Source organism: Microtus ochrogaster, linkage group LG5 (assembly GCF_000317375.1).
Source record: "Microtus ochrogaster isolate Prairie Vole_2 linkage group LG5, MicOch1.0, whole genome shotgun sequence".
NCBI lineage: Eukaryota > Metazoa > Chordata > Mammalia > Rodentia > Cricetidae > Microtus > Microtus ochrogaster.
Window position 1 is genome coordinate 47362270 of NC_022031.1, and position 13758 is coordinate 47376027.

At 43.2% G+C, this 13758-nt stretch overlaps 1 protein-coding gene across 2 annotated transcripts in view; it reads left to right on the top strand.

The window, feature by feature from the left end:
• The window catches only part of Tmem38b (transmembrane protein 38B), a 30871-nt gene that overhangs the window by 3777 nt on the left and 13336 nt on the right, over nucleotides 1-13758 (top strand). For both annotated transcript variants that reach the window (XM_005362194.3, XM_026786838.1), the window contains exon 2: nucleotides 10807-10963. In XM_005362194.3, coding sequence (XP_005362251.1) covers nucleotides 10807-10963 — 157 coding nt within the window. The remainder of the gene's footprint in view (nucleotides 1-10806; nucleotides 10964-13758) is intronic.

The window sequence follows — 13758 nt, forward strand, 5'->3', positions numbered from 1 at the left end:
TAGACCAGGCTGGTCTCGAACTCACAGAGATCCGCCTGCCTCTGCCTCCCGAGTGCTGGGATTAAAGGCGTGCGCCACCATCGCCCGGCTCCCATAATTTATTTTTAAGTGTGTCTTTGAATTTTGTGGATCTTAGGCCTACAGTTATTTAGGTTCTCATGTATCTTTTCTCTTTTCTTTTTGATTAAAATACATTTTTTCAGACTTTTGTCTGTAGATAACAGTGGTTAGTTTGAGTTCTCTGTCTGTGTGGCAGTATTTCTTTGTGTTAATTTAGAACTGAAGCCCTGGTGTCTGTGCATCTCATCCGAGGTTCACCTTGATCACGACAGTAGATCCACGCTTTACGGGTTGGCAGGGCTGTTGCCCTGGCTGAGGAAAACTCCATTTTGGGCTAGGCACCCATGGTTGTAGCCATTCCTCTCTGACCTGAATTCCTGAGAGATGAGTTCCCAGCAACCCTGCCTCTTTGCCTCCTTCCCAGAATTGTGAAACTGTTATCAAATGACTAGCTTCTTGCTCTGGCTTCTGTAAGATCACCTATTACTGTGTGCAGGGGAGTAAGGCAGTTCCTCACGGAGCTGGAAATGAAGAAATGAAGTGCTTGTGGGTGTCACCTTTCAAAGCTCTTCTCAGCCCTGCCAACAGTTTCAACAAATTTGGCTAATTACAAAATGACTTGAATCTGGTGGTCTTTTCTGGGTGGCCTCGAACTTTATAAGACTTTCATGCTCCCAATGACCAGTTCTCCAGAGCTCTAGAACCCATAGTACAGTAAGGCCTACAGTCCATGTGTGTGCAGATAGCAGAGTTCTTCCCTACCCACAACAGGGCCCTAAGAATTTAAGGCTAGCCTGAACTATATGTCAGTGTCCGCAAGAAGTCCCATAAAAGACCACCGGCCTCATATGCAGTAAGCAAGAGTGTTTTATTAAAATTCCAGTCAGAGAGGCCCGAAGGTTCCTTTTAAGCAAGACTAAGGGCATTCCAGGGAAGGGAGGCTAGTCTGGGGACTGATTGGTGGGGTTAAGCAAACACTTTCTGGGTTGCTGTGGGATTGGTTGGTGGCTCAGTGGTTAGGGCTCTTCGGCTGCAGGGCGGGAGAAGCTGTCTCTAGTTCTTTTAAGTTTGTACAAGGTTGTGGGGTGCCATCTGATTGTTAGCCTCTGGGCTGCGGCTTTTTCAAGGACTGCTTGCTCAGTCTAGCTGATTCCAGTAAAATGAAACTAAGTAAGACCTGGTACCTGTCAGGGGCTATTAGAAACCTGTCCTGACTCTGGTCTTGCTCTGGCCCTCTCACTATACAATGAGTTCAAAGCCAGCCTGGGCAACAAGAGGTGCTGTTTCAACACCCCGGCCCCAGGAAACTCTGAAACCAGCTCACCTTTGTAACATTACAGGATTATTTGGGTAGCTGTTGCCTGTCTAGTCAACATAATTTCTCCCCAGCCATTCAAATAATTCAGGCACTTTTTAAACTTAAACTTACCGTCCTTAGAATACAGTCAGCAGAGCACAGGCACACAGTCCACCTTAACAATGTGCTGCCAAAATGAGCACTTTGTCTGGACATTGACAGAGTGCAGGATTCAGGGAAGAACACCGTGACTTCACGAGGCAGGGAGCGTGGGTGTTTTTAATTCTGTTATCACCGGTCTTTCCAGCTTGACCATCTCCCGCCAGAGGAAGATGTGACAGGCTCCTGTTGGTGTGTGGTTGGCGGACATTATGTTCCATTTCACACTCAGGGTGACAGCCGTGTGCAGCCCACACTGCAGGCAGACCTCCAGCCTGCCCAGAGATGGCTCAGGGGTAGCTATTAGCTGTGTCTGTGAACTGGGAGGTTCAAGAGAGCTGAGGAAAGACTTCGAGGAGAGAAGCAAAGAAGGCTTCGTGCCCCCCATGTCAGCAGTTAGTAAGGGGGACGCTAAAGGGGACAGAGTTTAGGCTGGTGTTCTAAGGAAAGTCATTTTGATAACAACTGGTAAGCTGTTTGCAGAATTGCCCACTGCATTATAGCCAGTGTTAAAATATCATTGGTTCAGGATGATATATATAGAAGAGTTTCAGGAGTCAGAGACACGAATAGGAAGATTTTCTAGCTGGTGATTAACAAACCTGGGGCTGGCGGGGGGTGGGGGACTTGGTAGTGGAGTACTTGTCCCAGGGGAACTCCTTTTTCCCTGGAACTAGACTTATTGACAAGTGTGAGCCACCCAACATGGATGCTGGGAATTGAACTTGGGTCCTCTGCAAGGACACTTGTGTGTTCTTAGCCATTGAGCCATCTCTGCAGCCCCTTAGTTGTAGTTATTTAAACCCAAGGAAAGAAAGGAGCATCCTTCTCCTCTTTTTAGATTACCTTTGCTTCACAATCAAAGACACAACTGTCTGAGTTCAGCTGCCAGCACAGAAAAGTAAGCAACAAGCAGACCAGCCAGCAGACTTCCTCAAGGCTGGAGAAGGTGTGCTGGATCTGGCCAGTGTGGGTTTCTGTGGGATCTGGTCTTTGTGGGTTTCTGTGGAATGTGGCCAGCATAGGTTCCTGTGGGATCTGGCCAGTGTGGGTTTCTGTGGGATCTGGGCTTTGTGGGTTTCTGTGGAATTTGGCTAGCATGGGTTCCTGTGGGATCTGGCCAGTGTGGGTTTCTGTGGGATCTGGCCAGCGTGGGTTTCTGTGGAATCTGGCCAGCGTGGGTTTCTGTGGGATCTGGCCAGCGTGGGTTCCTGTGGGATCTAGGCTTGCTCACAGAGAAGACACAGTGAGACTTTGCTCCTTTGCCCAGCGCGTTTCTTTTTGAGACAGGGTCTCGTGTACTCCAGGCTAACTTTGAACTTGCTATGTAGCTAAGGATGACCTTAAATTTTTCATTCTCCTGCCTCCACCTCCTGAGTGAGTGCAGGGATTACAGGTTTGTGTCACCACACCTCGTTTTATGTGGCACTGGGTATCAAATTCAGGGATTCATGATGCCTGTTGAGCAAACTCCAGCAGCTGAGGTCTGTCCCTCAGGTTCTTCTTTTCTCCCTTTTCAAACCTATATTTCCTTAAGATCCTGGTTTTATTTTTCATCTCTGCCAACACATCCCTCCTTGGAATCCTCCCTTGTGTATCCTATTATTTGGAATCTCTGTGTAGGTTTTAGGAATGGTTAGAGAATAAAAGGTTTTGCGAGAAACTGTTTTTCTGTCAAGCATGGCCAGCCTGCCAAGGGTCAACAGCACTTACACCTTCCCCAGCTTGTTAAACTTTTATGTCAAGGAATCCAAATCTTTTCTTACCCCCACATTGTAAAACTTTTATGCAAATCTTTAATCTCTCTCATCTGATAAAACTTTTGTCAAAGGAGGCAAACTGTGTTCCCAGAATTTGGCTGTCCAGACTGGCAGATCCCTTTCTTCTTGGCTTCAGTTGTTTTGCAGCTAGCCAACCTGGAAGGGAGCGAGGATGTGGCCAGCCAGCAGGGAGAGGTCTTACCTCCCGTGTGAGGATCAAAATGTGTCAGATTTCCTGCCTGGTGTGCTTGTGTGCCTCCTAAAAAGAAACTGCCTTGCTGGGTTGCTTCTGTATTGTTCCTGTGTTTCTTTGTGTAGCAATAAGAATATTCTTTTCCAACAGCTTAGAGAACTACCTCTTATATCGATCTGACTGAGGTTGTAGGGGTTTTTTCTTTAGATTTATTTTTATTATATTTTAGTTACGTATATGAATGTCTGTTTATAGGGGTATGTATACATGATTGTAGGTGTCAGGGGAAGCCAGAGGTCCCAGGGGGAACTCCAGGTTCCCTGGAACTAGAGTTATTGATGGTTGTGAGCCACCCAACATGAATGCTGGGAATTGAACTTGGGTCCTCTGCAAGGACACTTGTGTGTTCTTAACCTTTGAGCCATCTCTACAGCCCCTTAACCCAAGGAAAGCAAGGAGCATCCTTCTCCTCTTTTTAGATTACCTTTGCTTCATAATCAAAGACACAAAATCATCAGCCTATTTAATGTGACTTGAATCTTTCCTCAGTTACTTTCATTTGTCTGCTAATTAAATCTAGTTTCTTCTTTGCATCTGATTGTCTAAAGTTTTTGTCTTGGGTTAATAGAGTAAGGTTTTGTTGTTTGTTTGTTTGTTTGTTTTTTTTTTTGAGAAAGGGTTTTTCTGTTTAGCCCTGACTATCCTGGAACTCCATATGTAGGCCAGTTTTGTAGTAATAGGAGCGGTGGGCTGTGTCCCGCCACCCAGCTAGCTTTACCCGAAATAATTACACGGACACTGTATTCTTTTAAACACTGCTTGGCCATTTCTATCTAGCCTCTTCTAGGCTAATTCTCGCACCTGGACTAGCCCATTTCTTATAATCTGTTGTAGCCCACGAGGTGGCTTACCAGGGAGCTTCTAGCCTACGTCCATCCTGGGTCGGAGCTTCATCGCGTGTGCCTCAGAGAGCAGAGCTGTACCCGCGTCCCCCCAGGAGCCGGGAGCATGGCATCTCTGCTCCAGAGTGCAGAGCTGTGGAGTCTGAGCTCACTTCCTCTTCCTCCCAGCATTCTGTTCTGTTTACTCCACCCACCTATGTTCTAAGCTATGAGCCCAAGCAGTTTGTTTATTACTTATCCAATGAAATCAACAGATTGATATATGACACTCCCATATCACAGGTTGGCCTTGAACTCAGAGATCTACTTCTACTGCCTCCTTAGTGTTGGGATCAAAGGTGTGCACAACCACGCCCTGCTGTTCTATTTTTCCTTTTCAATTTTATTTATTTATTTATTTATTTATTTATTTATTTATTTATTTATTTATTTAGAGACAGGGTCTCATTGAGTAACCCTGACTGTCTGGGAACTTCTCTATAGACCAGGTTAGCCTTGGATTCTCAGAGCTGAGGCCTCTCAGATGCTGGGATTAAGGTGAGCCCCACTATTTTTGGCTATACCACGAGTCTATCTTATTCTCTTCTTTTACTTAAAATCTTCTCTCCTTCAGACCTTTTCTGTTTCTGTGGTTTGTTTTGTTTTGAGAAAGAGAGTCATGCGACTCAGGGTAGCTTTGAGCTCCTCTCAAAGTTGTGGTTTTCGACCTGTGGGTCTTGACTCCTTTGGCAAACCTCTATCTCCCAAAATCTTTACATTACGATCCATAACAGCAAAATTACAATTATAAAGTAGCAATGCAATAATTTTATGGAAGGGGTCACTGCAACATGAGGAACTGTATTAAAGTATTGAAGCATCAGGTAGGCTGAGAACAAACCTTAGGGGTTCCCCTGTTTTTCTTTCTTCAATCTTAATGAATTAATTAAATTAAAATACTTTGGCTGTGGTGGCATGTGCTGAGGTGAAAGTCTGAAGTCCCAGTACTCAGGAACTTGACAAGAGATGATCATGAGTTCTGGGCCAACCTAGGCTGCATAACGAGACCCTCTCTCAAAAAAGAAGACAAAAATAGTCAGTCCCCACTACCCCCAAACCCCACTTCAAACATATTTATTTAAGTCTATGTCCACATTCAGTTGTCTTTTCTCTAAGAGCCCCACCCAAGCTTTTACGGAACCCAGGGTAGCTTTGAACTAGACGATAACCTTGACTTTCAGGTCCTCTTTCCTCCACCTCCCGAGTGCTGGTGTCACCGAGCTCAATGCTGCCTGCTATTAAGCACTCCAGCAACCGAGCGATACCCCAGCTTCCTGAGAATTTAGTCTACAATTATTTCTTCTGTCTAGGACATCTATTATTTTAGTCTACAGGCTTTTACAACTCTTTTGCTAACTTCCCAATCATGTGTCATTCATTAAACCAAATTGTTACTGAACTTCATGCTCTTTCAGACACTATTTTAGATATTGAGGGTCCCCAAACAAAAGATACTGTTACAGCCTAACTAAGTCAGCTCCTTTTCTTTTTTCATGGTGTCTCATATGGCAGCTCTGTTCTTCTTACCGAGTAATAATAGTTATTGAGCTCAGCTCCATGAAGACTGTTTCAGCTGGATAATTACAGTCCCTGCATGCTCCTGTATTAGTGCACTCATTTGACAAGTGCAGAGTTTAGGAGAATGAAGTGTCCTTCCTAAGGCACGTGGGTAGTAAATTATAGAGCCTGTTCTTGACTCCAGAGCTTGCTAGTTCCAGTTCTTACTGTTCACTGGTTGCTTTTGCTTTGCAGCCCTATTTAGTGTTCTTGGCTTCTCAATATGTATGAGTCTCAATAAGTTGTCATTTGTTATGTTTTTTTTCTCCATGATTTTTGTGTTTTCCACATCCACAAAGCAATTTCTTCATTGTTTTTTTATAACAGAAATAAAGGTTGCCATTTTCCTTCATCTCTTTTGTGCGAGATGAAAGGGTTAATATATTAAGAATTTATTAACCTTGGTGTAGTAGACAGGTGGAAAGTGATGGCAGGATATTTGCAGTTTTTTTTTTTTTAAGAGTTAGTGCTCTAGCTGCATGTGTGTATGTCTTTATGCCAGAAGAAGGCCTCAGATCCCATTACAGATGGTTGTGAGCCACCATGTGGTTGCTGGGAATTGAACTCAGGACCTCTAGAAGAGCAGCCAGTGCTCTTAACCCCTGCGCCATCTCTCTAGCTCCATATCTTACAGTTTTTGTGGATATGAATGTAAAAAGGGCAAAAGGCATAAATATATGGCCTATGAGTGTTCAAAATGTATCTATCCATGTAACAAATACCTAGATATGAAGACAGCACTCGTGGTTTTCAGCAGCAGCTTTTGTTGTATGATTTTAAAAACTAGAATAGTCTCTGTCTAGTGTGGAGTGAGAAAGGATGCATTAGAAATGACTGTTCAAGGACTGGGGCTGGGGCTTATCTGTGTTCCAGCCCTCATAAACGGGGTTCAGAAGCTCTGAGCTGTGGCACACACATGTGCCGCATGCTGGGATTTCTGGCTAGCCAGGCTAGCTGAACTGGTGAGCTTTCAGGTTGGTAAGAGACCCTGTCTCAAAAAATAATCTCAGTTGAGGGGAATACCGAGCTTCTACCTCTGCCTCCACATGTACACACATTTATATGTCTCACTACATATATATTGATACACACATACTCACACACGGTAATCTATAATTGACCTCTCTGAGTTTAGAGAGTTAGAGTTCTTGCTTGAACATATTTACTTTCCCCTCCTTCTTAGTGGATTGGAACAATCTTTGACCAGACATCAGATACTGGGCAGAGAGTGATATGGTAGAAAGTGTGCGCATAGAGTCAGTAGACCAGTGTCTGCTGCTAATGGGTTGGGTAGCATGGGGTGACAGCTTCAGACTCAGGGTTCTCGTGTTTGTATAACGAGTGGGCTGGACACCAGCTAGAGTGTCTCCTCCTCAGGGGTCCTAGTCTGGGCTCTAAAGAGCTTTTCTCTGAGCTTCTGAGTTTTCATAATTTGAGCTTATCCTTTGTTCCCCCAGAATAGTAACTGCTTTCTGAAGCGCATACCTCTGTTACATCATCTTTACCTTCACGTCCCAGCTGTCTAGTGTGCAGTTCTTTACATTAAATGCTCTGTTAAAATAACTTTGTTTTCAGTCATCTGTCTAACCGCTTAACCGATAAAAGAAACCCAGGGGTAGAGTTTAATTTCATATTCTGGTTTATATGCATCTTTTTTTTTGTTTGTTTGTTTTGATTTTTTTCAAGATGGGGTTTTTCTGTGTATCTCTGATTGTCCTAGAACTTACTCTGTAGACCAGGCTGGCCTCAGACTCAGAGATATCTGTCTGCCTCTGCCTCCCAAGACCTCGGCTTGAAAGCATGGTAATGCCACACCTAGTGGTTTTGTTTGTCTGTTATGTTTTTTGTTTGTTTTCAAAAATGAAAACAAGTGTCTTTATGTAAATCTGGCTGTTTTGGAACTCCCTATGCACACCATGCTGGCCTTGAACTCACAGAAATCCAACTGCCTCTTCTTCCTCAGTGCTGGGTTGTAGTTGGTTTTTTAACTCTTTTGCTCTTTGGGAGGCCTACATACAGAGGCTTATTCTTATGAGTGCCCAGTCTTAGCTTGGCTTGTTTCTAGCCAGCTTTTCTTAAATTATCTTGTCTACTTTTTACCTCTGGGCTTTTACCTTTCTCTATTTCTGTATATCTTTTCTATCCCTCTCGTTTCGTGTTTGGCTGTGTGGCTGGCACCTTCTTTTCTCAATCCTCTGATCTTCTTTTTTCTCCTTCTGTTTATTCTCTCAGCCTGGCAACACCATCTCTTCCTCTCCCGCATAACTATTGGCCGTTCAGCTCTTTATTAATCGGGTATTTTAGACAGGCAAAGTAACACAGCTTCACAAATGCAACATAAAAGAATACAACACATCTTTGCATCATTAAACAAATGTTCCGCAGCATAAACAAATGTACCACATCTTCAACTAATATTCTACACACTGAGGTAAAAGGTTTGTATCACCACCCATGTCTTGCACGTGTCTTCTTAAGACATACTCTGGGCTGCTGGAGAGATGACTCAGGTTAAGAGCACTGGCTGCTCTTCCAAAGGTAATGGAGGTCTTAAAGGTTCTAACCGTTAAGACTCCCTTTCCGGGTTCAATTAAAGACCACACACACCTCAGGGGGCTAAAAAATCTGAGGGTGAAGATCTGAGAGGTAAGAAATCTACTCACAACTGGCTCTGTCTAGTCACAATTCTTTATTCTTCTCTCTTCAATCTGTCATTTCTCATTGCTCCCCCTGGTTCTCCCTTTTTCTACATTGTTCTTAGTTCTACGCTGTCTTTGTCCTACATTCTTAGTTCTACCCGTTACAAGCGTTCCCAATCAAATATACTCTTAAAACCAGCAATTCCTCTAGCATGTTGTTTGTCTTTTTGTTTGTTTGTTTGTTTGTTTTTGAGACTGAGCCTCTCAGCGACCCGGAACTTGTCCTCCCAGCCATTGGATCCCATGAATCTGCCTGTTGCCACCTCACCAGTGCTGGGGTTATGTACCCTACCAGTGGCTTTTTTTTTTTAATACATGGTTTTGAGATCAGTTTCAGCTGTTGGTGCTCGCAAGGTGGGTATTACACAAACTAAGCCATTTCCCCAGCTTCCTTTTTTTTTTTTTTGCTTCCGTGTGTGTGTGTGTGTGTGTGTGTGTGTGTGTGTGTGTGTGTGTGTAAGCCAGTGGTGGCATCAGGTGTGATTTCTCAAGATGCTTCTGCTTTTTTTTTGAAACAGTCTCACTTTTGCTTGGAGCTCACTGATTCGGAAAGACTGACTGGCCAGAGATCTGCTTGTCTCCAATGCAAGTCACCATTACCGTGGGCCTTTTTTTTTTTTTTTTAAGGTGACTGTGAGGATCAAACTCAGGTCTTTATCGTTGCACAAAGAGCATTATACTGACTAAGCTATCTCCCTGCTTCCCCATTTTTTTTTTTTTTGAAAAGGAGAACTATATGAGAAACACCAAAATAAAAACATATTAGTATTCACACAAATACCACCTCTAGTGGAAAGTTTAAGAAAGCCAGTCATCCCATGCTCCTTTCTGGGTGTCATAGCAACCACTTGCCAGCTGGATGTTAACTGTTGTGAAAATATCTTCAGTGTAGTGGTTTCTACCAGAAGGAGGAGGAAGAAAATGGAGGAAAAGGAAGCCTGAGGGAAATATGCCCAATATAAATATGTACTTGTTTGAAAAATTTAAAAATACAAAACAAAACTACAGTGTAGTGGTTCTTAAAAATAGGTACACGCGACTGAGCTAAGTTTAGATTGGGTACAAGATAGACAGGCCATGTTCGCCTACACTGAAGAGTCCGTTCAGGCTTTGTTATAACATAGGCAGTGGAATGGGCTAGGTGGTCTGGTACGTCATCTGGGGTTTGCAGGAGTGATGTCAGGTGAGTTCCTGAGGTGGATTATGATTTTATGTGGAGAGTTCATTCTCAGTCTCACTGGGATGTAGCAGGCTCACTTGTCACACGTCCCCTATGACTGCTGCTTGCCAAGTTGGAGCTAGGTGATTGAACAGACACCTTAGAGCCCACGGTGTCTCAAACATTTACATCTAGTCAGTATGAACAGTTTGCCAGCTCCTGGTTTCGTCGGTTGGATGACAGCGTAGGCTCTTCCTGTGATCCACAAGGGGCTCCCTGTCACCACGGGGCATGTGGCTCTCTTCATGTCGCTGACCACTGCCCTTTCCAGCACAGCCACTCCCTTGTGCCTTTCCAGCTCCAGGGGGCTCTGTGGGGAGCAGGCCTCATTCAGTTGCTGCGCCATGTGCCTGCCCCGTCTTCCTCCAGCTCTCCGTCACAGCTCACTTGCAGTATCTGTTACTAACGTTCATATAAGATTGTTTGTGTTTCAGCCCCTTATACTTTCAATTTAGCTGCAGTGTGACAGCTCTTGCAGAGAGTTTTTTGGAAAATAATTCTGTTGGTAGCATATTTGAAGTACTGGGGTCTGGAGACCGCAGGTCTGGGGGCTCACTAGCCTGGCAGTCTAACTGCAGAGCAGGCTTCAGGTACAGGAGAGACCCTGTTTCAGAAGTAATGTGGAGACATGAGCAAGGAGAGCCACCCTGACGTCACCATGAGGCCTCCCTGTGCTGGCACTGGAGAATCACCCCCCAACGTGCCCACGTATACATGGACCCACGTCCACCCCACCCTACCCCACACAGTACGGTCACTGACGGAAAAAGAATATTGTTTAAATTATCATGATTAGCTCACTCATGAAAATAATTTGTTAGAAGTTACAAATTTGGTTTATTTCTCTAATATAACGGGTCCTGGGAGCTTTCTTGTAAATATACAGCTATCTCAGAGCATGTTTGTCCTCTGTCATTTCAGGATCTGTGACAGTGGCGTGGAATAACCCCCTGTCCAGCTGGCTGAGTGCTATGCTCCACTGCTTTGGGGGAGGAATTTTATCCTGTATACTGCTTGCAGAGCCTCCACTGAAATTTCTTACAAACCACACTAATATTTTACTGGCTTCTTCTATCTGGTAAGTTGCCCTCATGTTGCACTATGAGGTATTTTAAGAATTCTTTTATAGATTGTAATAAGTGGCTCCTTTTCCTTTAAAGTTTTTTTTGTTTTTGATGTCCTTAATGCGTGTGCAGTGAATGAACCCAAATGGTGCCGAAGGTTTTGGGTGCAAAGTCTATCTCTTGCCCTTTCCCCCTTGTCTTCTCCCAGTGGCACTGGTTCTTTCAGGTTGTTGTTGCTTTTTTTTTTTAATGGGAACATTTTAACACAAGAAAATGTCAAATATTCATCCAAATATTTTATTGTTAGAGTTGTGAAACGAACTCTAACATTTAGCACTGACACGATAAAAAAGCATACATGTGAAAAACTGAGCAAAAAGTCCAAGTGATAATGGCGTATATAAAGTTTTTCTTGTCTTTCTCTTTGTTGGATTGGTTATTTATTTATTTATTTATTTATTTATTTATTTATTTATTTATTTGCTTGTTTGTTTGTTGATAGGTAGATTGATTAATTTCAAGTCTCATTGGATAGCCCTGACTGTTCTGAAACTCAGTCTGTAGACCAGGTTGTCCTTGAACTCATAGAGATCCACCTGCCTCTGCCTCCTGAGTGCTGGAGATGAAGGTGTGTGCCACCACTGCACAGCTTAGAATTCATCTTTGCTGGGGCTATGAATGGCTTGCTGGGTAGAGGAACTTGCCACACAAGCCTGGCAACCAGAGTTCTAGCCCAGCACTCACAGAAAGGCAGAAGGAGAGGATCAGCTACACAGAGTAATCCTCTTGACTTCCACATACATGTCCATTGTGGCACACAGCCCCCTCCCATCATTCACAGACAACCAATAATAAAAATAATTAAATTTTTTTATTATAATAATTTAAAAATTATTGAGTACTTATAAACAGGGATATAATATAACGTAGTAGTAATGGTAAGGTAGTGGTGGGAGCACATGGCTGTGGAAAGTAGGTGAGGTGGAATTATTCGCTTGCTAGTAATTGAGTTAGTATTATATTATCAGCTAAAATTCATTTTCATATTTAATCATGAGCCCTGTGAAGTAGCTACTCTAATTATTTTTTTCCTGACAAAATCTTTTACTGGTGACATTAAGCGAAAAATATTACTTAAATGTTATGAAACACTATATTACTTCTCTCTAATCCGTAGCTAAATGACGAATTCGTCCATTGCTATTTGAAATCATCCACTAGATACGTAGGCAGTCTGTTCAGATATGGAATGACTGAGTGCATCCGATTGCTCTGCAGAGAAACCCTTCTTCATACGAGCAGGAGTCCAAGTTTTGCTGTGTTTTTGGTTTAAAATGCAATATGGTCTGTGGACTTAGGACTTTTTTTTTTTTTTTTTTTTGCTAAGGATGATTACAAAGAAGTTTCTCTCTCAGGTTGCTGATACTGAAGAGCATGACTCAAACTATCAAATGAGAAAGACGAGAACATACTATTTCAAACTCAAACAGAAAAGTCTTACAATGATTTTACTGAAAGCTACCGCTTGCTTTCATTAAAAAACACTGCTTTCTCTTTTAATAGTTTATATATTTTGTCAGTAGGAGATGTGGAATTACTTACTTGATAGCTAGTATGTATTGAATTAATATTATATATTAGGTAAATTATTTTCATACTTAGGATGAGTTCTCTGAAGTAGCTATTGTAGTTAGTTTATTAAAGATTTATTTTTATTTTATGTGTATGGGTGTTTTGCTTGAATGTATGTATGTGGAACATGTATATGTCTGGAACCTCAAGAATCCAGAAGAGGGCATTGGATCTCTGGAACTGAAATAACAGAGGGTTGTGAGCCACCGTGTGGGTGCTGGGAACTGAACCCAGGCCTTCTGCAAGAGAAGCCACTGTTGTAAACTGCTGAGCTGTCTCCTCGGTTCCCTAACAGTTTGAAAACCTAGCTTACTTGTATCAGGTTTCTGTATGGTATGCGTGTATGTGCTGAGTTTCGGCTGACTCCCCCATCCTGCCCAGCCTCCCTGGTTCTCCTGCGTTATCCTACAGACCCCGATATTCTGCCTTCCATTTTGTATCAGATATATTCTGCTCATCACCCTACCAGTGATAGTTGTTGTTACCGAGACATGGGGCAGTTGATGTGATTGTCATAACTAGGTAGGTGGCAGGGCTAGAATCAGGGCCTGTACGTGTGACAGCTACAGTCTCTCATAGACTTGCTTAATGGCAGGGCTAGAATCAGGGCGTCTACGTGTGACAGCTACAGTCTCTCATAGACTTGCTTAATCACCTCACAGTATCATCTTCCAAAAACACTTCTAAAAGACTTCTGTTTTTATATTATTTTTAAAAGATATTAACAGTTTAGATTTTTAAATGTTGTTAAATGCTGAAAACTATATAAGAACTAAGAGCCAGATTCTGTATTCCTTCTGTCCTGTTTCTAGTCTGAAATGCTGAGCCTCCATGTCTGGTCCTGGACTTGTAGTAATTTTCTACGTGGGCTAGTTGCTTGATGAATGGTTGTCTTAGGATGTGTTGTGGTATGTTACTATGGTGTGAATAATCAGGAACAAGACCCTGAATTTGCCGTGACCTGTACATCCCGACAGTCTCTGCTCTGTCCTCTCTGCTGTTAGGGATCGCCAGTCTCTCCTCCTGCTCCTTCCCAGCACCCAGAGCCTGCTGCCTGAGTCCACCCCGTCCGTGACTTTGTTCTCGCTTCATCTCTCCCTGTCCCCTGCAGCCCCAGACAGAAGCCTTCTGTGACTGTCATCTCCTCCTCCGCCTCCTCCTCCTCCTCCTCCTCCTC